The sequence below is a fragment of the Pseudopipra pipra genome, chromosome 1, assembly GCF_036250125.1.
Source record: "Pseudopipra pipra isolate bDixPip1 chromosome 1, bDixPip1.hap1, whole genome shotgun sequence".
Taxonomy (NCBI): domain Eukaryota; kingdom Metazoa; phylum Chordata; class Aves; order Passeriformes; family Pipridae; genus Pseudopipra; species Pseudopipra pipra.
This window is the reverse complement of record NC_087549.1, coordinates 62,305,505-62,332,564: the sequence shown is the minus strand read 5'-3', so window position 1 is coordinate 62,332,564 and position 27,060 is coordinate 62,305,505. Positions and strand designations below refer to the sequence as shown.

The window sequence follows — 27,060 nt, the reverse complement described above, 5'->3', positions numbered from 1 at the left end:
CCCTGAGCTAGGGGAGGCCACGGCGAGCTGCATCCCGGCGGCCACACCGCATTCCTCGGCACATCCCTGGCATGGCAGCACCCTGGGGTCTGGGCAACGCATGAAGAGACCGACAGTGCACTACGTGAGGACTTCTCCTTCTCCTCTGACGGGCACAGGCACTTTCACACGGATCTGAAGGTACCGCGTGATTTGCAGCTTATCCACCTGTGGCACCGCTACAGAATCCCAGAATCAATTAGGTTGGAAAAGACCTCTGAGACCATCGAGTTCAACCTATGACCGAACACCACCACGTCAACCAGACCACGGCACTGAGTGCCACGTCCAGTCTTCCCTTAAATACGTCCAAGGATGGCAACTCCACCGCCTCCCTGGGCAGCCCCTTCCAATGTTTATCAGCCCCTTCCAATGTTTATCAGTCCCTTCCGTGAAGAAATCACTCCGCGTGCTTCCTTTTTTTTTCCCCCCAGACGATACCCACCGCAGCGGGCAACCATTCCAACCCTCAACTCACAGGACTCGTGCAGTTCACTTTTTTTTTTTTTTTTTTAAACCATCTCAGTGACCTTGAACCTGGCCCCAGAAGCACACGCGGTGCCCTTTTACAGCCAAACTGTAAAAAAAACCCAACCAACCAACAAAACCCCAACAACAACAACAACAACAACAACAAACCCCCCACCGGGCAGGCGGAGGAGTGGGAGGAGGTGCTGGCGTCGGCGGCCGCGTGTTGCGCCTGCGCGGCCGCGCGTGCGCCGGCGCAGCGGGCCCTGTCAGCGCGTTCTCGAGCAGGGGCGGCCGCGGCCCCGGTAAGTGGCGGCCGGACCTCCCGCCGCCCCTGGCGCTGCCCCCGACGCTCCCGGCGCTGCCCCCGCCTGGTGAGCGCCGCCGCGCCGACCCTGCCGGGCTGTCGATGGCTGTCGCGACCCCGGTGTGGCAGAGGGAGGCGGAGGGGGTGGGGGCGGGATGGGCCGGGGCCATCCGGGGAGCCCCCGGGGATGGCGGGGCCGAAGGGGGTGCTCAGGGCTCCTCCCGTCCCGGGGCCGGGCTGCGGGGCGAGGGAGCTCGGCGTGCCCGAGGGCGGGTCTCCGGCCTTTGCCCGGCAGGGACGGGCACCTGCGTGGATGCGGATGATTCAAGTTTAGCCACCTCTGTCAGGGAGGAGCCGGGCGGGGCTGGGACTGCTTCCTCCGAGCTTTGGAGTTTGGAGGGGTCATGGCTTAACCCCAGGTGTCGCTACGTGCCTCCATCCCAGGAGCTCCTTTCTGGAGTGGCAGTGGCCTCCCTCCTCCCGTGAGTTGCCCCCAGCGTGAGACCCCAGGATAAGGGTACGCTTGTAGCCAGAGCTTTTCCAGGACTGCTCGGGACTTAGTTTTGTTCACTTCTGCCTATATTTTGCTCTGAAGATGTTTGTAGCTTTGCAGTCTCCATGTAAAGTTGAAAGGTTTCCTAAACTTAGCCCTTCCTTGTTGGTTGTGCAAGAGCCTGTCTGTGTCAGCAAATTGGTTACAGTGTGCTTGGCCACTGATTCTCTTCACATTGTCTGCTTGGTGTGCCTTGGTAGTGGCTTGTGTGGGGTAAAGCTGTTGTAACCCCGTGGAATGTATTCGGAGTTTTAAGAAAGGCAGTAATTCAGGATAAAGCTCTCTGCTCCAGCATACCATTTCTGTAGTAAATTCATATCTGAAAGAAACTACTATTTATTTATTTATCTATTAGGTAGGGCCCAGATAGCATGGAAATGGATCAAGCCAAACAAAACTGGAGTATTCATTCCAAAATGTGAGTGGTAGAAATAGAACCTGCACCTTCAAATGAAGGGTAGGAAATCAAACATGGTTTGAGATAAGCAGGCTGGTTTTCTTGCTTTTTGCTCTTTCAGGTCTGTGCCCTTGACACAGTTCTTTATCAGATCACTATTCTGTTGAGATTAAGTGATGTGCCAGATATATGAATGCAGACTGCTTTGAAAGTAGGTATCTTCTTTCAAGGAATAATATAGATATGAGAGAGTATAGTCTCCAGTTGTGGCAGCAGAACCTAAACTGTTCTCTTTGATTACAAGACTGAAGACATAAAATGATGGAAATAATTTGGAAGCAATGAAGAGTTCCAGATATGTTCATTGGAGCTCTGTGGACATCATTTCTTGCATCCTTGGTGACTGGGGTCCTCCCTGCTTTCTGTTAGTAGCTAGTGAAGTTTGAGAGAACAGGTCTGGCTTAATGGGCAGCAGATGTTACCTTTTCTGCAGACTAGTTTGCATGCCTATCTTGACTTCACTAGAAATTCTGCTGGAGAATTAGGTGAAATACTTGACTAATATTTCCCTGCATACCTACACCTCTGATGAACTGGACTGATACTGTGGGAAGAACTGAAAATGAGTAGGAAGTAAAAAAAATGATCCATCAAAATTTTAAATGGAAGTGCTTTATAGTTAAGTCTCTGGGTTTAGAGCTTCCACAGCCGTTTCTCTCTGGTTTTGGTAGCAAATGTGACGTGTTGCTGCGGGGGGACTGTGGTACTGTCAGCTCCACCAGACTGGTTCAGGAGGAGTTAGGATTTTTGCTTGAACCATCTATAGGATTCCTTTATGCCTGTCTCCTTCCCTTTTTGGTAGACAAACCTGCACTAGGATTGGATAGAATCTGGTTTTTTTAAATGAAAATTTGTGGTTCTTTTGTTGTTGCTGGTGGGTTTTCTGTGCTTTGTTTTTTGGGGATTTTTTTAATACAAACTCAGAGTAAGGTAAATGCAAAAACAGCAACCAAAGAACATTTCAGGGAAAAAAGTGAAACAGTTAACTGGCTTTAAATGCAATTCTTGTAGAATTCCAGTTACTCCTCTTTATAATGCAGTCTAACAATGCTTCTATCAAGTTGCACTGTTTTTATTGCCAAAGTTAATTCTCCAGTTGTTAACTTTGAAATGTCACATAGCCATCCAATGAAAAAAAAGTATTTTCTAAAAATGTTTTGGTTTTTTTCAGCACTGTTAAGTTATGAAGGCATTTTGAGGACCTAATCAACAATGGAGGAAACAGATAGGGAAGCTGTTGCAACAGCTGTTCAGAGAGTAGCAGGAATGCTGCAGCGTCCTGATCAACTGGATAAAGTGGAGCAGTATCGCAGGAGGGAAGCTCGTAAGAAGGCTTCAGTGGAAGCTCGACTCAAGGTACCAAGTTTGATAAACCTGAGTATCTGTAGTGTGGCATGAATGTACTTTTTTTTTTCTTCTGTTTTTTTTTTTTTTTTGATTCTGCATTTTCAGCCAGACAATTTTAAACTGTGACTTCAGTTTTTGCTCTGTGTCCGAAACAAAAAGTTTATATTCAGAAAGTAATGCAAACTGATGCTGTACATTTTACTGACATTTTATTCAAGCATTTCAAGTGTTCTTATGTCCAGTACCTTCTATGGTTTACCTGTGGACAGCTACCCTTGTCCTGTGTATCCTGTCAGCCAACAAACCTTTGTCTTAATGATTGAATACAAAAGATTGATGATTGCATCTGAAAAAGGATCAGTCAGTTTTGCCTCTGACTTTTACATGGGTTTAGGGAAGATAGCAAAAATACATCACACTTCTTGTCTCTTGTGGAAGTGTGCCCCGTGATTTTCCCGCTCCTGCACGTGTGAGTGCATCCATGTTCACACACACAGACTTAGCCTGAAATAGGACTATGACCATCTGGTGTTTATTGTCCATATCTTACTGAGATATGTGTTTTCTTCCTTCACTGGTACTCACTAGCCAACTAATGAGTTGGCTAAAATGACTCACTAGTCATTTTAGACCACTATATTAAGTACGAGGAGTAGAGCCTTAGAAAAGTGCTTTGGGAAACATTTTCTCAGATCAAAATGACTGATACACAGTGTATCTTATCGTATATTTCAGTATAATTTATCTTACAACTATTTAATGGCTCCTTCTTTGTGAGATTCTGCATGAAGTAAAAGAAAGCTAGTTTTCTTTCACAGTGAAGAAATCTGTTAGCAATTTACATGTTAATTCTTGTCTGCATCATAGAAACAGTAATTTTTCTGGTGACTTGGACTGGGTTTTTCAGATTTAAGTCAGAAGTATATATGGTGGAGTCTGTTAATAATGGATCAACTCTTCAGTTACTGTGACCTATTTATAATATATGAGCACAGTCATTTGCCTGGAGTACTTTATCATTTGCCTGGCTGCTTCTATAGACAGTCATGACTAAACTTTGTAAGCCTTGTAAATGCCTAAATCCACTTTATAGTTTCCTTGTTATTTGCCTTAAGTTACTTCAGTCATCTGTTGGTGGTCAGAAATACCTGTTCCAAAAAGAAGTTCAATACCCCTTAATCAACTCAGGATGCATTCCCGAAGCAGATGATGGTTAGTGATGCCATTTTTCCCATAAGAATTACTATAATGGATGGGAGCACAGAGAGGATGTAAGAAATACTCTTGCTCTGCATTTAAACTGTATATAATTATGGTGTGGAAGATGGAGAGAGACAGACATCAGGATCATCAACCAGAGGATTTGCTGACTTCTCAGGCTGGATTACTGCTTCATCTGTGTGAATGAACACATGGGAAATCTTTCAGCATGAACATGTTAGTGCTTCTTTCTGACTGGATATGCTTTCATCTTTGTCATTTTCTTCAGGTGAATCTAGATATCCTCTCCGTATCCTCTCTCAGATATTTAATTATGTCCATTTCTTCCATCCAGCATTTCTTCCTGTGTAACATAAATTTTTACAGGAAAAACTGCTTTGAAATGTGTCAAACTTCTCTGTTTCATGCATGAGACTGATGCTGGTTAGTAAGCAGTATTTTTGAGGTTTGGTAACAGAACTCTGAAATAATGTGTGGATGAGCACCAGATAGCACTGTGGGCTCGTGCTTTTAGGCGCTGCTGTCCAAAATATAGGTGAAGAGTTGCTTGCACTCTATTCCAGAGCCTGGAAAATTACAAACATTGACAGCCATCTTTGTGCACTTATGCTGCCAATGGAAAAACTTATTTCTGAAGAAATACTGTGTATATATCCTAGGAGAGTTTCTAGGTCGTGAGTATTCCTAAGTATAAACATGCATGAATCCTCTCCATTTTGATTCTCAGCTGCTGTGCAATCATGAATTTGAACCATAGGGCTCTAGGGAGACCAGGCAGCCAGAATCCTGTTTCCATGGCTTCCTGTTGAGGACTGTCACTTCAAAAGACATAAAAATGAGGTTTTGCGCCCTGTTCTCTGGATGGATGTTTTCATTTCTTTAAGACAGTGATGGTCAGTCCAATTTAAGATGAATATGCATTGTAGGAAGCAAAGTCTACAATGCGTGGATGCTTCGCTCCCTGCCTTCCCCCCATCCACTGGCCCCAGCTGACTATTAGGAGACAAACTGAACATAGATGGCTGTCTGTTTTTAGAATTTTTCTTATCCATTTGTGTCAGAAACCGAGATCAGTAGTTGTTTCTGTTTAACATAATCAAGCTTCTGCCAAAGTTACATAGGCAAAAATTTGAATAAGTAATACTTAGATCTACCTCCAAAGAAATTGAAATATCAAAACAGAAGTACTGAACATTTAATGATCATGTGATTTTTAAAATACTTTATGGTCAGCTGCAGAAGGTTGTGTATGAATATTGTATTGACTGTTTGAGTATCCTGATTATCCCTTTAAGGGAAAAATGTATTAATGCAGCAGTACTATAGATAGACACTATATAAAAATGCCTTACCACTGCTTAATTGTACTAAGTCTGGCAGGAAAATACATTTTTATCAAGAAAATCAGCATGTACGTAAAAACACTAGTTTAAAAACGACTGCATTTTTCCGGGACTTTCCCAGTACATTTAAAACACAATAAATGTTGTTCGCAGTTACCAGGATTTCCTCTTTGGCTTCTAGTATGCAACAAAAAGTTCCACGACTGTCCAAGTTTCTGGGCCTTAAAAGTCTGGCAAAAAATGTGTTTTGAGCTTAGCAAAGCCATTAGTGCCTCATTTCTTTACTGGTTACTTTAAGTCCTCGAGACATGCAACTGAGTTTTCACTGATCGCTTGTCTTTGGCTTTTCTTTTGAAGTTTGTTATTTCTAGTTGTATTTTCCACTCACCTGATTTCACCTTTATCACATCTTTTTAAAAACATTTATGTAAAAAACATGCTGTGGATGTGATATGATTTCTTTCACTCAGATATGCACTATAATGCATTTTCTGTAAGGTGTTTGGTCTGTCAAATCATATTCAGGCTTAATAGCCTTTTTGAAGAGACATTGAAGTGTCACCTGTCACAAGAGACCTATATCAATAACCTGTCTTTAAACCAAAATAAGAAGCACTAACATGTTCATGCTGAGATTTCCCATGTGTTCATTCACACAGATGAAGCAGTAATCCAGCCTGAGAAGTTGGATTGATGCTGTGAAACATCAGCAACCAGACCAACAAAATTTTATTCAGTTTGGGGGTTGTTGTTTGTTTTGACTGAATCACTTTTGATATTTTTTTTTCCTTCGGTCATGACAGGCTGGAGGGTGTTTTGATTTGGGTTTGTTTACTTCTTTTTTTTTCTTTTTTTTTTTTTGTAACATTTCAGAATTAATTTTTTTTCAGAACATCTCCACTTGCAAGTCAAAATTTGTAATTGCTTTAGTAAAATGCTTTGAGAATCCGTACATACCAAACACTCTTTGGAAACATCTGGATCAGCTTTCTTTTGATATCCTCCTTTGAAATTAATTTACGAAGGAAATGCAAAGAAATCTCATTCTGCCTTCCTATGATCCTGGTTTAATACAGATTCATAAAGTTGATTATCTATCTGCCTAAGCTGCTATGTTAGCTTTGTTGGCGAACCAATTGTATCTAAGTGCTTTAAAACTATACAACTTCAAAACTTGAGAAAAGAATGTGTGCACACACACAAAGTTGTGCGTGCACGAAGTTGCACATTTCTAGTAAATTATAATATTTCCTTTTCTTTTTTTTCCTCTGAAAATGATAGCTACTGAAATGAAAATTAGTTCTTGAGAAATGTTGAAAATAAAGAACTTATAATGATTAATAAGAATTCTTTCATTTTATTTGTATTTAAGGCAGCAATACAGTCACAGTTAGATGGAGTACGAACAGGCTTAAGCCAACTGCACAATGCACTGAATGATGTGAAGGACATTCAGCAGTCTTTGATAGATGTCAATAAGGACTGGAGACAGAGCATCAACACTATAGAAAACCTCAAGGATGTTAAGGATGCTGTAGTGCAACACAGCCAACTGGCAGCTGCTGTAGAAAATCTCAAGAACATATTTTCAGGTAATCTAATGTTCTTTACATGATCCATAAAATACTGGAAGCTCTTTAAATGGTGCTAACAGCTGGAAGGTTATCAAGTAATTCCAACTTTCAACCTCACTGGGAATGAAGAAATAAGGAAGAATTGCCTACACATCACGTTCAGAGAAGTAGCTGGTAACCATTTAATATAGATGAAGACTAAATTGTGCTGTAGGAACTTCTGGTCTGTCCTATCTCCTCACCAAACACAATTCACAAAGAAGTTTCTTGCTAGCAATCAGTAGCAGGGATAACGTGTTTAGTATAAAAGGCTGAAATACGCAAGCAACAAATAGAGAAAGAATATTTGTAAAGTTCTGGTATGTTGGCACCTGAGTTGTGCACCTACAGTAAGTCTGTTGGGTACAATAGTCCCAAATGATTTTAGGAGCCCAAAACATTTTCCAAACAAGGATAAAAATGGGAAATGGCAAGATCTCCGGTCAAAGATTCCCTGACAGTCTTTCATACTCAGCAGTTAGGAGCCTCAGGGGTTTCTGTTAGTGTTGTAAATGTAGGTATAAACTGCCTGAAGTTCAGTTTCAGCTGTGCACAGTCCTTGCTTCAGAATTAGGCAGCACAATCACAGAAACCAACTTGTGCATGTAGAAATTATACGTGGAAGACAGTTAGTTTTCGTTCCACTGCACAACTCTGAGGGTTTGCAAAATTATGTATGATTAATGTGATGTAATGAATACTGTGAAGATAAAGAGAATGGGATTACCTCTGTCATTTGGTGCAGCCTTTTTAGTGCCCATTACATTCCGTCTTGAATCATGGTGAATTCCTTGCCAGGACTTTTCTGCTTATAAATAATTTTAAGTATTTTACCCCTATAGCCAGTGCTAAACTTACCATACTAATTTGATTGTATTTAAATGGTCTTTTTTCTCCTCTTATGTCCTAAAACTCATACAGAAAGCCTACCTATAAAGAAAAATTGTTTCCCAGTCATACCAGTTTGATTAGTTTACTCTCTTTAAGCCTGTATCCAACTGTTACAGTACCAAACTGGATACAGTGTGCGACTTAGAGAAAAAGAGTACTGTTCACATGCAATGTCTAGCAGTTAAAAACAAAGAACAACAAAATTATGCATGTTCCAATGCTGAGTTGTTTTGTTTGTGTTGTTTCCTTTTGCACAGATGAATGCAATTGAGACAATAAGCCTTTTCAGGTACTGAGGAGTTTTTAGTATGAAGCATCTCCCACTGGAATTGCTAAACAGTATACTTGTTTTGCTCAGAGATCATCAAATGTTTTAAAAACCAAATGGTTTTCATCATGATTCAAAAGACAGCTACATACAATCATTAAACCTTTTTGGTGTCTGCCAGTTTATCACTGGCTGTCTTTTTTGCAGTGACAATTTTTCTGCTGAGATTTTTCAGTTCTTTCCCCCACATAATCCTAATCCTCTTCTGTAGTATTCCTCAAATACTGAAAAATAATAAAGAAAAAAAAGCTTCTAAATACTTTAGCAGCATAGGTAATTATCCCTGTTTTTCCTGTGTACCTTAAGTAGGCAAAAACTGTTCTTTCAAGGAGGAGGTAAAATTTGGCATTTGTTGGGTTTATGGAGCCTCAGGTTCAGCAGAGTAAGTGACTTTTAGTCAGGTAAGTTAAGAGCTTTTTGTGTATGGTATAAGAAGGCTAGTACTGCAATTTGTTTCATAGTAGGTTTTCCTGGATTCATTCATTTATTTATTAGAGGTGGGAGGGAAAGAGGAAATTATGTTCTGTTGGCACTATGATCTTTGCTTAGCCACTGATCAAAATGGACCACTGTAGTTCATAATGTATATACATTTATGCATAAGACAATGTATAAAGTATAGCATTTACTAACAATTTTTGAATATTTCAAAATAGTTTCATTTAAATTATTTAAAAATAATTCCTACAGCTGTTCTCCAGCTTTTTTCCTAGTGTTTTTATTATCTTGTGTTTATTCTTTGTGTTTTGATTGTGTGGTGGTGTACCCTTTGTGATTTTTCTTTTTCCTTGCCTTGCCTTCAGTTCCAGAGATAGTCAGGGAGACACATGACCTGATCGAGCGAGGGGAACTTCTGCAAGCTCATCGAAAGCTGATGGATTTGGAGTGCTCTCGTGATAACCTGATGTATGAGCAGTATCGCATGGACAGCAAAAACACACATGACATGAACCTTATCCATACATACTTTGGGGATATGCAGAAACTGTCTGAGGAATTGGCAAAGCAACTTTGGATGGTGGTTCAAAGATCTCTTGTCACGGTCCGTAGAGATCCAACCTTGCTTGTTTCTGTTGTGAGGATAATTGAGAGGGAGGAGAAAACTGACAGGCGCATGTTAGACCGGAAAAAGCAGACTGGGTTCATACCTCCTGGCAGACCAAAGAAATGGAAAGAAAAAATGTTCAACATTTTGGAAAGAACTGTGAGCACGCGAATTGAAGGCACTCAGGCAGATACTAGAGAATCTGACAAAATGTGGCTTGTGCGGCATCTAGAAATCATCCGTAAATACGTCCTTGATGACCTGCTCGTGGCTAAGACCCTGCTGGATCAATCTTTTCCTCCACATTATGACATTTTCAACAGATTGCTAAACATGTACCATCAAGCTTTGGCCACCCGAATGCAGGAACTTGCTGCAGAGGATCTGGAAGCAAATGAGATTGTTAGCCTTCTAACTTGGGTTTTAAACACATACAACAGGTAAGGCCTCCTTGTATTTTCTGTTAGCAATAGCTGAGAGTAAGCATGCAAAACATAGTGTGTTAATATTTGCATGTCTATTAACATACAAGAAGATAAAAAAGGATAATATCAAAACAACCAGTTCTTCACTATTTGTTACACGTTTTGCTTTCTGGCAATTGCTTCTTAAAGTTGTTTACATTTTCTAATATGTAATTTTGAGTTGCTTAAAGTTTTAATACAGTTAAAGATTTGTTTGAAGCTACAGTCCCCTTGTATTTGTGTACCAGATTGGTGAAGTATTGGGAAGAGCAGAAGAGGCTGAGAGCTCATGTGTGTGAACCAAAATATTTGTTGTAGCCACAGCCCAGGAAGATCTGCATGGTTATTAACTTTCTATTGTTCTTTTTTACAGGGGTTGGGACTTTCATTTACTTCATTACTGTTAAATGGAAAGAATGTAGTAACTTCCTTCAGATTTTCTCTCAAAACTCTGTGGTGATTTGTTAATTTAGAAGAATTTCTCCTAACAGGTTATTTCCTCTGATAGTCTTAGACACATTTCTTTTGAGCTGTGTGATTTGTTGGAATAACTTAAGTTTTGTGGAGATTTTTTTGCCTCTTTTTTTTTTTTCCCCACCCTCTAGGTAGAAACAGCTCAAATGGCAACTGTTTAGTTTTTGCTGGCGTGTAGTTACTAGAGCAACTCATTTGTTTAGGAAAAGTACTGCTAGCCTTTCTGCAGTGTATGACTGTAATCTTGTTCTGAATAGCTGGCACTGATCCAGATTCTGTGCTGTGTGTACTTTTGCTGTCTTCAATTGTTCAATCTCTCTAATGAAGCAAGTTGAATGCTTGGTGGGTTTGGAGTATAATACCATGAAGTAAATAGGTAGAAGATAATACTGTTCTGGAGAATTTTTATAACCAGCTTTAAGATTCATTTTGTATTCAGAACTCTGGGCTTTAGTCTACACTGCAAAGTTCTTCTACTTTTTCTTCCCTGCAAGGAACAATGAGGACCACCCACTAATGCATACTTAGATACCTATGCAGGGTATATGAGAGATGCAGCCACTAATAAAAAGCCGAATTAATTGGCCTTTTCTTCTTTTGAAGGCCAGAGGAATAACTCTTCAGTGAATGAAAATCAGAAATATGTGAGTCCTTCTACCTACAGTGGTGTGACCTCGGTAGAAATCCTGCTCTCAGGTTCTTCATTTATGTTCTGGGGCTTGTGTTCCGGTCAGGCAAATCTTGGTCTTAAAATTGCCCTTCTACCCTTCCCTCAGAAAGCAAAGTGTATTGTTACTGGGTTAGACAATTCAGAGCTAAAGCTCTCTCAATCCATGTGTTCCATCAGTGGCAGGGTAAAGTTAGGAAGCAAAGCCGGAGTTGCATCTGTTTAGAAAGCAAACAAATCAAAAAGGGTCACTCCTGCTAAAGCCAATTACATAGCTTGTAGCATGTGGTGGCTGAGTCTTATGAAACAAATAAAGCAGTGAGGGGAGTAGACACCGTACAGGGTATCAGAGAATGCACTTCTACCCTGTATATCTGTAACAAGTGGGATGAAAATTAGAGACAGTATCTTGCAGGAAAAAATTAAGGCTATGACTTTCTCTTTTCTCTAAAAAAAAAACCCCAAGAGGACAGTACAGTAATTTTTGTGTATTACAATAAACTGTTATAAAGAGGATGTTAATAACTGGAACAGGTTGCCCAGAGAAGTTGTGGATGCCCCATCCCTGGAAGTGTTCAAGGGTGGTTTAGATGGGACCCTGAGCAACTTGGTCTAAGGGGTTGACATCCCTGCCCACGGCAGGTAGTTTGGAACTCTAAATGATGTTTAGGGTCCAGCCCAAACCATTCTATGATCATTAATAGTTGTGTATGTTTGTAGTGCACAGTGGAAGAAATCGGCTCCATTTTGTGACTGGAAGAGTAAAGTTCTCAGCAGGAACACTTGCGGAGCTTATCAAATGTCAGTTGCCAGGCATCTCTTTAAAATAAACAATTCTATATAGGGATGTGTTTGTAAACAGGGAAGGAGGATGGACTATATGACATCATGAGAGCTGTGTGTCTGTGATATTTCACCCTCTTTTGCCCTGTATGAAATATAGGTTCTAGACTGCTATTACATTCCTTGTTCGCTTCTGTGGAACATTGTATGGTGGAAGATAGTTTTGTCCTTTCTAATTTTTCTCTACTTTTATTAAATGTAATTGAACATTAGAGGGAAAATATACATTTGTATTGTATTTGCATATTATAGCTGGACTTCAAAACTGACTCAGAGAATACTGACCAATTAAGAGAAGCATCAAGGGTTTTTTAATGTAATGAATTAATAAGAAAGTCCAGAATAACTTCTGTTTACAGTATTTATTTGCAAGATAGGATTTATAAAAGGATCATGGCGTTTTTTTAATCAGGGCATATCTTGGAAGGTCTTTTTAGAAATGTGCTCAGCTCATAGCTGAGAAATAAAGTGATGCTACATGTGGAATAATAACCTTTAATATTTGAGTGGGATGCAATTTTAGTGTGCTAGGTGGATTTCTCTTTCATACTGAAGTCAATGAGAGTTTTGGAAACACACTGTTGTTAAAACTGTACTGGGTTGAGACCAGGACTCTGATCTGTGTTTTAGGGAAAATATAAGTCTTGTAAGATCCTGATGCCCATAATCATAGCATTATTTTATCAGATACTGATCAGGTGGTGACGAAACTGCTAAGAGTTCCCCAGCATTGCTACAGATAGTGTCAACAAGTGTCACTCTAAGGAACAGAAGGAATGTTACTATGTATCTAGTTAATGTCTCTGTAGCCCTGTGAACAAGGATAATGATGTATAATGAGGCTAGAAATATTTTCTAACATGGCACAGTGCCATAAACAGCTTCTCACATTTCCCCTAAAACAACATAGAGCAAGTCCTGCTATTACATGTATTCTCTCAGTAAACAGCAACAGAAAGGAATTCAGTTTTCTGAATAGAATAGATTGAGCCACTTAAAATAACTTCAGTCTCTTTTCCTCCAGGCTCAGGAAGATGTTACAAGTGTGGAGTGTTCACTCACAGTAGCTTTTATGATTTCAAAGACAAGAACTTTAGTATTTAAGTAGTTAGTTGTAGTGGCTGTTTCAGTGCTTTTAGATTTATTTTTTTTCATGACATGGAAGCACCCCTATGCTGACTCACTGCAGAACAACTTCAACTTGCAGAACTATACAAACTGGATGCTTGTTTAGGAATTTATTTTTAAGTTGCTATTTATTTTTATAGTAGCCACTGCAAATATAGAATTTGTGGTTTCCTTCTGAAAAGCACACTATAAATGGAATTTGAAACAATTCATGTTATTATGATTGAATATATTTCCATCAACTGTAATAAACCACTCTCTGAAGAGTGTGGTTTTGAGCTATTGATTTTTTTGAGCATGAAATATGAGATCTTATGCTTTGGTGTAGGTTTGGGTGTTTTTTTTAATTACACAAGCCACTCATTATATAATCTTATTGTATATAGATGCCAAATATCACTGTAAAGTAATAATTTTATTTAATCCTTGTCAAAATATTTTTGAAGGTTGCTCTAGTTTCTTTCAAATTCTATAAAATCAAGAATCGTCCTTTGCAAGGAAGTGCTGTTATACAGTACACATGAAGTGTACTTTTGATTTGTCATGAAAGTTGCCTCTCCCTCATATTACCTGTATTCTCTACTAAGACAGGAAGCACTGGTAGATTTTTTTCTTAATATATTTTAATTTTTTTATGGATGTGGTACAAGTAGCAAAACAGAAGCTCTGTGGAGGAACCGAGCACAATAAAAAAATCTGTCACTGATCTTTCCCATTCTAAAATTCAGAATGTGTAAATTGTCTGTCATCACCTCAAATTTAAAAGACGTAAAAAAGTCCCCTATTGAGAGCTCACAGGTTGAACCTGTTGACTTTTTTTTAGTTTTAAATAATCACTAATTCTTGTACATAGATGTCAGGAATGTATGGAGAGTTGAATATTTAAATGTCTGTAACATTTTTTTGTTATATGCTGGGCTATAGCTTTTGCATTCTGCTCTTTCTTTTATATAGTTTTATTTACATTCCTTGTAAACACTTTTACTGTTGCAGTTACTATTAAGAACTTTTTGACACATGTAGGTATTGGAAAATTGGAAAATTGCCCTTTACAGTGGACATACAGAAAAAGCTGCATAATCTAACTTTTTATCTCATTTTTTTTTACTAATTTTCAAGGCTTTTTTTTTTTTTTTTTTTAATTCAGTGCAGAGATGATGGGAAATTCAGATCTGTCTCCAGAAGTGGATGTAAATTCTCTGGATCCTCTGATTTCGCAAGATGTGGTAGACCAGCTTCTCAGCAAGTACATGTCAACTCTTACTGTGAGTACTAACAGTGCAAGGACACCTTCAGATGAGTTTATAGCTGCTTTAGTACTTCACTGCTGTTCCTCCATCTGAGAAAACTAATGTGAATCCAACACCATTACTTTTATATATTTTCATATCCTATGTGTAGGTTTCTTTATAAAGTTATAATCAGATGATTTTATCGATATAAGCCGTGACATTTCAAGGAGTAGTTATGCTTTACAGACTGTTACTAATAATTTCTTAGAAAGGAAGGAATTCCAGTATTCATATGCTTAAATCCACAGTACTAGTATGTTAGGTATACTTAGAAGACACTGAATGCAGCTTGGTTCCTATAGTAACTACATCAACATTTGTTACAGATGTGATCTTTTGAAGGTAATCAGGAGGTTCATGTTTGCCAGTTCGATTCTTTTAACAGCCTTTTTCCTTTCATGACTGTCAATTGCATGAGCATAATTTCCTTTTGCGGATGCCCTTTCATGTGCATCTTAAACATAAAGGCAGTGCTTCTTGGTTATCCTAAGAGTCACTAGAAATTGGTCAACTACCTGGCAAAGCAATCATTATGTGATTGTAAGGTTTGATAATGCATTTTGCTTTAAAGACCAGTGATTGCCTCTGACTGGATGTTTGGACAGTTGTAACTTTGGACTTGCTGTTCTTATATTTTTCAATGAATTCCTATTCCTCCTAAGTTTAGGAGCTCTGCCAAGCAGAGGAGGGAAATTTTTATGCTTCTTTGGATGTGTCAGCTACTAAAATATTTCTAGTAACAGGAACTACTTGGACTTGATACTCAACACAGTAATATGCACCAATCTTGTTATGTCTCAAGGAAGTTGCCAGTAGAGGCTCTGCTTCACATTAGCTTTACTAGGACTTTTAGGCAAGTTTATTTCTTCTGCACTTACCTTTAGGACAAAAAAACCCATTGGTTTGTTTTCTCAAGCTACTTTTGTCTTGATCTAGAAAATGCCTTTGAATTCATTTTGACCTTACTTACAATGAAAAAATATACCTATATTGGGTTTTCAGAATTGTTTTTTCCCTACTTACTGAAAAATATTATGTACAGAAAACTTATTTTATTTATACAACATAAAACAAAGCTACTATTCTGTTAAACAGAGTGGTTTTCTTTTTGCTGGTTTTGATGTATCTTCTTTTTAAGGCAGAAAATACTGAAACTACCTATTTGTTTCACTTCTACTTTATTTCTTTTGATGTTTTTAAAAGTGTTTATAAACAAAATATAACTAGTTCTGTTTGGGTAAATGAAAGTATTTCCTAATTGTGACTATCAACTTAAACACTGATCTTTACATCAGTAAAAATGTCTCATTTTCATGAGAAATAAAATGCTAATAGACTTTAACAGATTTCTAGCAGATTTTTTTTTTTCCAATCACCTAGCCTGAAAAAGTTCTTGCAAATGCTGATCTTGAGGTGAAAAAAGTCCCTTGGGCTGCTGGCTTTTAAGAGATTAATTCTTCTTTGCAAATCGTGTCTCATCAAAGCAGTTCCCATGCTTATAATGAAAAAAAGATACTACATAGTTTCACGTAATTGAAGATGGTACTATATGGACTTCTTTGCCCTTACTGTGCATGCCTGTTACATATTGGAAAGAAGTAAGAACATTTATATTACTAGGGGTTTTAAGCAAATGTGAACAAAATAGAACAAAGGCAGAAAATATCAACCCAACCAAGAAAGAAATAAAGAATCCAATTACATATTTAGCGAACATGCTGGTCTTTACTATCTGCTCTTGTGAATAGGTCTGTTATTTGTCATGCAGAAAACTGGTTTGATCTAGTTTTAAAAACAGTTGTTCTTAATGTCCTTTTGCTGTATAATGAGCTTGTCGGATGGGAGGAGAGCCAACTATTGTATCCATCACTATGTTCTGCAGCATTCAAGTTCCAAGAAACACAACCCATTCAATCTAATCCTGGGTTTTTGTCCCCAGCAGTAACAAACATCAGTTTCCTAAAACGTAGGTGTAAAAGGAACTACAAGCAGAAATGTGGTATTTTTTCTACATTAAGTTTTACCCTAATTTTTTCAGTTGTTGAAAAATTCAGTTTGAAACCTGAAGCCTGAGCCTTAATAAATGCTTCCAAAGTTAGTAAACATGTTTATTCTGGCAAACTGACTTTCCCTTTGTGTTAGGAGCACTCCCATTCCAAAATGTGCATAAGCTTCAAACTATATCACTAGTGTACCAGTACTAACCTTTGTCAGTACAAATTTTAATTTGTCTCTGTTCCCTATATCCTGTAGGAATGATGAGAATGGTCAACATTATCTGTTACTGTGCCACTCTTCATTATGGAAGTGACTATTATTCCAGATATTGTAGCAGGGTGTTTTGTTGTCTTAAATTAAAAGATCTTTTCTTTCTCTTGGTTGCTTTATTTAATGAAGTCTAACATTATTGGCTGGCTACGAAAAGCTCTGGAGACAGATAAAAAAGACTGGATAAAAGAAACTGAACCAGAAGCAGATCAAGATGGGTACTATCAGACTACACTCCCAGCTATTGTTTTTCAGGTATAAGAGAACTTGGTTATTCTAGAAAACCTACAGAAGCAGTACAGAGATTTGGGGGAGTGAAGGGATGTGAAGGGGAAATCAAACATTTTGGAATGCCATTGTTTCTATGTCTTTTGAAGTGTAATAGGGTTTTTTCCTGTAGAGGTGTTAGTTGGAGGGGTTTTCATTTGCCTTTTTTACATTAACACTTAAAGACTTAGTTCTTTTTATGTGTAGATTAGAAACACATTTTTCCCAGCCTGTTTAGTTGATATTTGTGTTTAGTTAACTGCTTTTACGTAGGTCTCTTGATGTAAATTTGTAGTATAAGCCTACCAGATGAAATGTTTGTAAGTTATTAGAATAGTGTTTGTTAATAGAGTGCTGAGTTAGTTAGGCTGTTTGTTAGCATGGTGCCAACGTATTTAGGCATGTATTTGTTTCTATAAGTTATTCATTACACAAACACCTTAATACTAGAATAAAATGTTCCATTAAAAGTCAAAACTGTTGCTGTTTTAAGCGATACTTCAGTTAACATTAATGTCTGTACAGATGATTAAATATCCTTAAAACAGAAAAGATAAGTCTATTTCTAAGCTCTTAAAAAAAAAAGACCACAAAAATACCCAAACTTGCACCACCCTGTTGTTGGTAGTTGAAAGTTTTGAAAGTGATCTTTGTCATAGAAAAATGTCAGCTTATTATGCTCATTTTCTAATTTTTCTTTACAAATATTTTGTTAGATAACTTAAATGAAAGTCTCTTCTTCCTGCATTTGTTTCCCACGTAATTATTTTCCTGGCTTATACCAGGACTTTTGGTACATTCTTTCACATTTGTATTAGGGCCAAGGTTGACTTCATCTAATCATTTTCAGAAAGTGTGTGATGTCAAAGAAACTGGTGGCTGATTGGCTCTAGTGTTATGCTGTCAAAGACTGAAGTGTTGAGATTGATGTAGCAGTGAAACTTTCAAAATCATCTCAGCATAAAAGCAGCTCATGTTTCCACCTGGTTTTATACCCTTCCTTTCCAGTTCCCCTCCTCTCAAACACAGTTGCCCATAGGTCACCTAGATCTTGTGCCTGCTTGTGTTTCTAAAGTTTAGGGACCCCTTTACTTTACTAATGTGAGCTGACTACTTTCATATATGGGAGAAGTAAAAGAATTTGAGTTATAAGGTTATTCATTACTAACTGCAGGAACTGACCCAAAAACTTAGATATGCCATAAAGCCAAATCACTACTGAAGTAAAGATATTAAGTACTGTTTGATGAAGAAAGCATGCAGCCATTTTCCGTGTCAGGAGAAAACTGCAGCATGCGTTAATGGTTGTCAGTAATATGTTAATTATTCTTATGGAAATAGTGACTTTTGGTTTAGTTAGCAACAGTTGTTGGGCTTGTTAAAAAAAAAACCACAAAAATAACAACAAAAAAACCCCCAACGAAAAGCATATGTAGAACTGGTGCTAGAGAGCATCTCCAGCAAGGTAGGAGTTCTGTCTTTGGTGTACCACCGATAAAGGCCTCTCTTTATAACTAATCTATTTTCATCTTAGATGTTTGAGCAAAATCTTCAGGTGGCTGCTCAGATAAATGAAGATTTGAAAACAAAGGTACTTCTTCTATGTCTTCAGCAAATGAATTCATTTCTAACCAGGTAACTTAATGTTTAAAATACAGCTGCTTTATCCTGCCTCAGTCTCTCTTTGTTCCTACAATTCCAATACTTGTTTTTCACTTGTTTGTTTTTTGCTTTGTCTTTCTCCTATCACATTCATGCCAACTAAGCTTTTCTTCCCTTTCCTTTTCTTTCTTTCTTTTTCCCATCCCCAGTTTCACAGCAGAAGTTCTTTTGTGCTGGTGATTGGCACTTTCAGTTCCACTCTGCAAATGCCTCTAATTTTTTGAGTTGGTTCCTCTTTCTTTTATGTCTCTTTATCATAAGGAAGACAGAAGACACCTCCTTGGCTGGATTCTGCCCAGAACAGAGAGACTAAACATCACATGAGCAACAAGCCCTTTATAAAATATTTCTAAATAGCTGACAAGCCCTTATGGAGCATTTAGACCTATGGGTGTACATAAGTTATTACATATTTGTGTCTGTTTAATGCCATTCCTTGTATGTGTTACAGGTACAAAGATGAAGCACAGTTGTATAAAGAAGATCATCTGAAAAATCGTCAGTATCCTCAGTGCTATGTTCAGTACATGATTGCAGTCATCAATAACTGTCAAACCTTTAAGTAAGTCTGCATGTTCTTGCAGTATTGTGAGAAAAATAGCTAGATATTTCATTTGTAGTACTACCTGTTCCAAGGACCTTTTCTTCTGTATACAAAGAGGGTTTCAGTTAAGCTAGTTTAGCTGACTGAAAACAGGCAACAGGTTTAAAGATATTGCCATTTTAAAAGGCAGGTATTGTGATTGCCCCTCACTGGTGAAAAAACAGTTGTTATTCCAAGAATTTCATTGCCAAAGAAAAACTTGTCTTCAACTTCCAGAATTTGGAAAGGTCATTTCAGTTAGTTTGATTGGGGCCTGCCATCTTTTCTTGCATTGGATCTCTCACAGACCACCTTCAAGCAGTGTACTCAAGGTGAACTGAGCTGGAGAAAAGTAAAGGTAGACCTTCTATTAAGACCTTCTGTTAAGAGTATCAGAACAGGGCTCATGTTTTGGTGTTCAGCAATCGAACACCTTATTCATCCATATCTGCTGCCATTGTCATGTCTACAAGTCATTAACACACAAGTAGTCTAGGCTGATCACCTTAAAATCATGCTGGAGAGTAAATTTAGGCTTCCAGAGCAAGTGGCATGCATTGTTTCCGCTTGCAAAAATAACTGTCCGCTATGTCTTTTTCTGTGCATGCACTCCAAAAATTGCGCATCAGTGGATGATGAAAAGCTTTTTTTCTTTGTGTCACAGAGAATCTATAATCAGTCTGAAAAGAAAATACTTGAAAATGGAAATGGAAGACACGTTGTCAATCAGTCATGCAAACATGGATGCAACTTTAGACATCATTGCCAAAGAAGGATGCTCTAGCCTGCTAGATGAAGTCTTCATGGATTTAGAGGTTAAAACTTTCTTCCTCAAAAAACCCAGAAGTATTATTTTAAAAGGAAAGATAATTTAGGAAGGAAGTAGTCGTGGAGCCTTTTGATTGCTAAACATATAAGATATGTGGTGTGCTAGCAAAATGCCAGTAAACACTAGTATTGTTCTTCCCTGGTATAGTTTGCATGAAGGAGAATGGAAAATTGCTTAATTATGTTTCACAGGATGACTTCAGGCAGGTGCTTTGTATACAGTTAGTATTTTCTAGCAGATTGTACTTAGTCTTATATGTATGTTGTTGAGTTTTAGGAATTATTTGGGAAACTACTACTGTTACTAAGTTGTCATCAGGAGGTACAGTTCATCTGTAATTAAGATATTTAATTGATTCCAGAGGTCAGCCCTTTCTGATTGATAGATTTCCATGTTTAGGAATGCTAGCTTCTTGTATAGAATTCCTCAGGGAAAAAATAATGACTAAAATGAAATGGGGAGTATGGGGAGGGAGGCAGTTAAATTAGAGAATTAGAGAAACGGTAGGGGTGAAGAAAGATGCTCTGTGACTCAGTAGATTTGTAATAAAATTTTGGATTAATGTAAACACCTTGAATGGTTCACATGAGGAAAGATGTGGGAGCAGTGTAGTTTAGAAATATATGACAGTTAAAATTGTCTCCCATTTTTCAGTAACTGCACTGATACAATGAAACTGTCAAAAATTCAGTCTGATCTACTGTTCTTTACCTTCTCAGCCGCACCTTAATGAGCTGATGACGAAGAAGTGGTTGATGGGGTCTAATGCAGTGGGGACTATCTGTGTCACTGTAGAGGATTATTTCAATGACTTTGCAAAAATAAAAAAGCCATATAAAAAGGTAGGTGCAAAATATTCTGTGATACTTTGCTAATGTACTCTGAACATTATGTTGATTTGGAATTTCTGAATACTAAATGTGAGGGGAGATCTCATTGCAGTCTACAACTTCTTCGTGAGGGGAAGAGGAGGGGCAGTGATCTCTTCTTTGTGGTGACCAGTGACAGGACCCAAGGGAATGGCCTGAAGTTATGTCAGGGGAGGGTTAGGTTGCATATTAGAAAAAGGTTCTTCGTCCGGAGGGTGGCTGGGTGCTGGAACAGGCTCCGCAGGGAAGTGGTCACAGTACCAAGCCTGACAGAGTTCAAGATGCATTTGGATGATACTTTCAGGCACATGGTGTGACTCTTGAGGATGGTCCTGTGCAGGGCCAGGAGCTGGACTCGATGATCCTTGTGGGTCCCTTCCAACTTGGCATATTGTGTGATTCTGTGGATGGAATTCAGAATTGGAATACAAAAATTGGAATCGATTCATCACTAGAAATGAAAAAGCGTTCATCATCACATTGCAAAAGTCCAAATCTACTGTTACTTTCTCATCCTTTTTGTTCACAGCCATAAAATATTGTCAAAGACAGATCTAAGTTGCAGGATTTAGTCCAGAAAATTTATTGGCGTGTTACTAAATATTCTTATCAGCTTGTACTTTTCTACCTCTCCTCAGAAGTTTGTAGTCAGATAAAATTAGCTTTTTGGAAACTAGTTTTGCTGGTCTGTAATTACATTTTTTTTTATAAATGCACATCAAATAATTCCTAGTTTTAATATATACAATGAAGCATAGTGAATTTGGTGCCTTAATAAACGCATAGCTATGTTTAAAGTGCTCTTACAACAGCATAATGTGCTAGGTTAGGTTCTTTCCTGTGGTCTGTCAAAGGATATCTGGTTTTCTCTATTGATAGAAACAAGTGCAATAATATGAAAGATTAAAGTCAGATTTGAGTAGTTAAGACAGCATGTCTTAAATGATTCCCCAAGACTTAGGAAACTACTTGAAGCTAGCAAGATCAGTGCTTAGGTAGTACTAAGTAGAAGGGCTTAAAAGACAGTCTCCAAATCATACACTTACTCTTTCTTACCTTTGTTCTTAAAGTGATAAAGGGAACTGCTCAGAGTTTCTCTGATGATCTCTTCAGTATTTGCAGAACCTAGAGGTTATTAAGGAAGTGAATAATATGTATTTTTAGTTCAGAAAAAGAGCAGAAAGTAAGTTAGGAAGATCCCATAATTAGTCTTTATCCATGGAACAGCTTTCTTTTCCATTCTTGGCATGACTTTTTAAGTCTCAATACCAATCTCCGCAATCACATATGTTTCATCATGTAGCATTTATTGCCACCTTGTGGGGAAGAAGATTACAAACAGATTTTTTGACATTCATCATATCTGCTATTCCACTGTCTCCCAGCACAAAAAAATCTCCCATACACGACACCATATGTTCTAGCACTGGATGAGACACACTTTTGTTTCCCATGAACAAAGTGCCTGCAAGAAGACTGTAGCCCAGTGGGAAGGACACTGTTCTGGAACAGAGAGGATCTGGATCTAACAGTCATTCTGCTTTGCCATTTTCCTCATGTGTAAAGTGAATGCCCTACCATCACACCACTGGCTTTTCTGGAGTGTTCTCAGTTGTAGTAGAACTGTTCTTCACTTACTTCTCAGCAGGATGGGGCATATGTGTCAGTCTCCCACAGTCTGTTTCATGCAGCTCATTTTCCTCCATGTAATTGGCATCAATTCAACCAACGCAAGAGAAGCCATCCCTGAACAACCAGTAAACTCTGGTATTTCTACACAGTCTTGAAAGCAGAACTTGAAATTTTATTTTCTGTGTCCTGGATGAGGGCTGTCACTTCCAGTACTTTGCAATCTGCTGTTTTCTCCCTTTTTTTCCTACCTTTTCTCTCTTTCTTGAAACCTTTCTTCAAATTTGACTGAAGAACATGTTGATTGAAATTGAGTCTTAATACATACTACTAATAAAACACAATAAAAAGTTTGTGACTACCTGTTATACCAGCTTTTTCTTAATTGTAAGTAACTCTGCCCCCATGCTTAGGGGAAGGAGACATACCTGAAGACTTGTGTGATTTAAGGACTCTCCTTACATTACTCTTAAAAAATAAGCCTGTGAAGGTCTTGTGTTTTTTGTTTTGTTCTTTATTTCCAAACCTCAGGATTACTCTTGCACCAATACTAGATGCTTCACTAGGTACCAGTAGCTATTTCCTATGAAAAGACAAGTGTAGAACATCAAATAAGTCAAGGAAGATCTGAGCAAGTGATTGCTGCAGGCTTGCCAGGCTTAGCAGACTTGACCCAGAGCACAGATAACACGGGCAAGATTTGCAGTGCTTTGTGCAATGTGCCGGAGTTCATCAGCAGAAGCCTCTGTGGTGGCTGGTCATTCCTTGACCAGAGATCCAAAAAGCAAGGCTGCAAGGCCAGGCACAGGTCTGTTTTAAAGATTATCCATGTTTGGATGATGACTTTGTGTTTGTTCTTCTGTCTTTAGTGCTCCTCAAAAATAATTCAGACACGTCATTAGGTTGTTATTTCTCCTAATCGGCACATCATTAGGGAGAGACAGATTTTCATTTCCATTAGCAAACCCACTTAGAATCTGTAGCAGTTGCAAAAACTGTATACTGGTGATTAAGTGCAAATACACATTTCAAAGCCAGATAATTGTCCAAAGCCTAAAAATAATGGCTACATTTGCAGGTATTACTGGTATCACCTTTTTCTTTTCTTTCAGACAATGACTCTTGAGGCCCATCGGAGAGTAGTTGTGGAATACATCAGAGCAATCATGTTGAAACGTATATCTTTCAAGAATGCAGAAGAGAGAAAAGAGGGTGCAGAAAGAATGATCAAAGAAGCAGAACAGTTCAGATTTTTGTTTAAGAAGCTTGCAGCTGTGAGTATTTGCTTTGGGTAATGTTGTTAACCTTGTAATTTAGAGTAAACCACACGTTTACTGCTTGGGGAAAACAACAAGGGTTAGATCTCCATGTCTCCAAAATGTTGAGTGACTTGTAAATATCAAGGATGCCAGCTGAGGGCACAGACAGAGTTTCTGAACACACAGGCCTGCTGCTAAAATTCCCGAGCATCAGTTTGTACTGCTTTGTGCTTATACAGCTCTCTGCAGCTGAATATTTGAATGGCCTCACAGAGATAGGTCCCCTGAATTCATAATAGTAAGTGGAAGAAAAAAGCAGTTAGTTGTTTGTTTAGGAAAAAATATTTAAAAAATTGGGCTTTGCTTTTTCTGGCCAGGAGAAAGGGTGATCTAGCATTGAACAGATGCAGTTACTTATTACCTAAGGAGCATGCAGTGTATTCATTTGGATCAACAGAACAAGTATGTTGACCTCATTTAAAGTGCAGTAGAAATAGAAAAGATGGGCCAAATATTTGAGAACCAATGTATAAGGTAGGCCTAAGATTTTTAGTGCGTAAGAAACAGGAATCTTCAGGAAAGGTCCTGGGGCCAACAGATGACAAAATGCAAAAAGGACACACAGAAAGATAAAGCTTGAAAAACTGGCGGAGTTCATCTCTGCTCGGTGTGGAAGATGTTGGGGCAACTCCTGCATCAGAGCCCTTCAGGATGTGAGATTCTGTGTAAGGTCTGTTCAGATTAAGGCATTGATAGAAGATGTTGTGGAATAAACGAAACAAACAATACCAGATTGGCAGAACCAGATGACCTGGAGCTAAGAGCACTAAAAATAGTCTAGAGATTAAATAGCTAAAGTTCAGGTGATCAGTTTTGAAAGCTGCTTTACTGGCCAGATGATTAGAAGGAATCTAATGCAGGGCCAGTTTTTAAGTAATGTTTCAGAAGAGATCTGGCTTTCATGTCAATTATTCCTAATGTTTATGCTGGTAGATTACCCAAAGTTAAAGACTAGAATGTATCACCATGTGGATAAATACAACGTACTGTTTGTAGGACATGACTTTCTTCACTGATATTCTGAGGGTAGGTCTCTGAATGAAAAATAGGGAAAGAGAGAAGGTAATTATGGTGACAATTCACAAATATTTTGGGGTTTTTAATGTCTGAAAATTCAGCTCTTCAGGAAATTCAAGAGCATTTTTGGACAAAATATTAATTTAAGGATTGTTTGTAGATCTAGGGAGCATTGCTATTGTTTTGTGGCTTTTTTAGTTTGGGTTTGTTTTTTTTGTTTTTTTTTTTTACTTTGCAGGGCTCTGGAGAGGACACTGAAGGACTCTGTGACATCATTGAAGCCATTGCAGAGGTTATCAAGCTGACTGATCCTTCACTGCTCTATCTGGAAGTTTCAACTTTAGTCAGTAAATACCCAGATATCAGGTAATTATCTTTGCCCTCAAATTTAAAAGATAGATAGATAGACAGATAACAATTATAGTTTCTTTGTGGTCTTGGGCAAATTTTAAAACAATGTGAAAATGTGTTCATATTTTTCATATTTAGAATGTAACCACTTCTTTGTGAAAAATAATGGTAATGTAAAATGTATGTGAGCTGGCCTAGGAGTTCGTGTGTTTAAGTAGTCAGTGGTACAGCAGAGGAATAATTAAAATACTTCAATTCTGTGTTTTGGGAGGATAAAACAGGTTTTAGAGTCCTAAAAGCAACCAAAACAGTGCTTTATATTGAGCTGGAAAAGCCAGTCCTGAGTGACTAGATATCTAATTGAGGATTAAAGTATGTGCTGAAACTGAGTGAAAGGATTGCCAGCGAAGTGCTGTTTCTGACAAAATCTTACTTTGCAAAGTTTCCTAATGCCAGTTTTACCATTTTCCTTTGGCAGGGATGACCATATTGCAGCTTTGCTGACAGTGAGAGGTGATGCCAGCAGGGATATGAAGCAGACTATCATTGAGACTTTGGATCAAGGTCCAAGCCAACCGAATCCGAACTATGTGCCAATTTTTAAAGAAATTACAGTTCCTACCCTAACTGTGCCAAAACTTCTTAAGTAATTGACAACTCTGTGTTTGTGTGTCATGAGTGCTCTGGGATCAACAGATTTGAAATATTTGAGGGCAAATTTGGCAATGCTATTTCGAGTGAAGTTCAATGTACATTGATACTTGCTAGGCATGTTTCTAAAAACTTGAATGTGAGGAAATGTAAGATTTCTGAAATAAGATGGTTTAAAGGTCATGTTTGAAGAACTAAGCTTTTAATGGCATGGGAGGTTTTTTTACTGACCCATTTGTTACAGCTGTTTTTGCTGTCAGCAGATACTTTTTTGTTGTGCAGTATGTTTGCACAGTGCACTGCAATGCTATATAAAGATACTTATACCAAAACCTGCAGAGCTGTATTAGTGCTGGATATACTAACATACATTGCTTACAATACTTAAACAGACTCCTTTAGAACTGTCTTTATATAGCACTGCACTGAGTGTTAATGTCCTGAACCCACTTTCACATTATATTTTGTGTATGTACTTAATTTGGTGTAAAATAGTTTATTGCAGAAAGCTTAATTATGAAATCAGTTTCCTGAATTAAGGGACTGAAAGAAATTACTACAGTGCAATTTGATTATAGGTTGAATAAATAAATAAAGACATAAGGTACAATTTTTTTCATTGATTCACTAAAAACAGCACATAAAGCACCACTAGTTCAATAAAATGTTAAACCATTTCTGCGTTCAGCTATGATTCTTTGCATCCTTATAGATTTACAGAAGATGTAAATCTTTTTTCTTGTTGTAAGTGTGAATAAATATTGGATTTATTAGTTTTCTGAACACACAGGATACTGGGTTTTATTTCCACGTTATTTTCAGATTAATCTGTTTTAATTATAAAATAGTACTAGACAATTGTGGGTTCAAAAATACTTCATGAAGGACACAATGAAGGCATTATCTGTTATACTTGAGCAGAGCTGTCAGAGGTAAGTCCAAGGAAGACATGAGCCTACATTATTTTAATTAACATTCTGGAGTTTGTGTATGTAACTCCTTTGGCCTGTGAACATGCAGACCTTGTGCCACTCCGGCCCTGACACTGACTCCTCAGTAGCCCAGAAGAGATACATGCAAGGTCAGCAATTCGGACAAAGGATAGAACAAAGAGTGTGGCCTTCTTCACTGACGG

General features: G+C 38.2%; 1 protein-coding gene and 1 long non-coding RNA gene across 5 annotated transcripts; one reads left to right on the top strand and one right to left on the bottom strand.

The window, feature by feature from the left end:
• The first annotated feature begins 162 nt into the window (after positions 1–162).
• Positions 163–26,602, top strand: EXOC3 (exocyst complex component 3). 4 transcript variants are annotated; one of them, XM_064659071.1, is made up of 13 exons: positions 163–180; positions 2,996–3,180; positions 7,108–7,327; positions 9,371–10,052; positions 14,336–14,453; positions 16,878–17,003; positions 18,550–18,650; positions 19,129–19,239; positions 19,925–20,075; positions 20,809–20,931; positions 23,700–23,861; positions 25,162–25,289; positions 25,753–26,602. In XM_064659071.1, the coding sequence occupies exons 2-13, from the start codon at positions 3,037–3,039 to the stop codon at positions 25,922–25,924; spliced, it is 2,238 nt and encodes a 745-aa protein (XP_064515141.1). In that variant the 5' UTR covers positions 163–180; positions 2,996–3,036; the 3' UTR covers positions 25,925–26,602. The 4 variants fall into 4 exon arrangements, with proteins under 4 accessions (XP_064515141.1, XP_064515123.1, XP_064515113.1 ...); XM_064659053.1 differs by lacking the exon at positions 163–180 and adding an exon at positions 720–812; XM_064659043.1 differs by lacking the exon at positions 163–180 and adding an exon at positions 750–881.
• LOC135416272 (uncharacterized) lies at positions 18,553–23,704 on the bottom strand. Its single transcript, XR_010431518.1, has 2 exons — positions 22,015–23,704; positions 18,553–21,359 (listed from the first exon to the last, which is right to left on the bottom strand). It is a non-coding gene; the product is annotated as an uncharacterized LOC135416272 (long non-coding RNA).
• Positions 26,603–27,060: the final 458 nt, after the last annotated feature.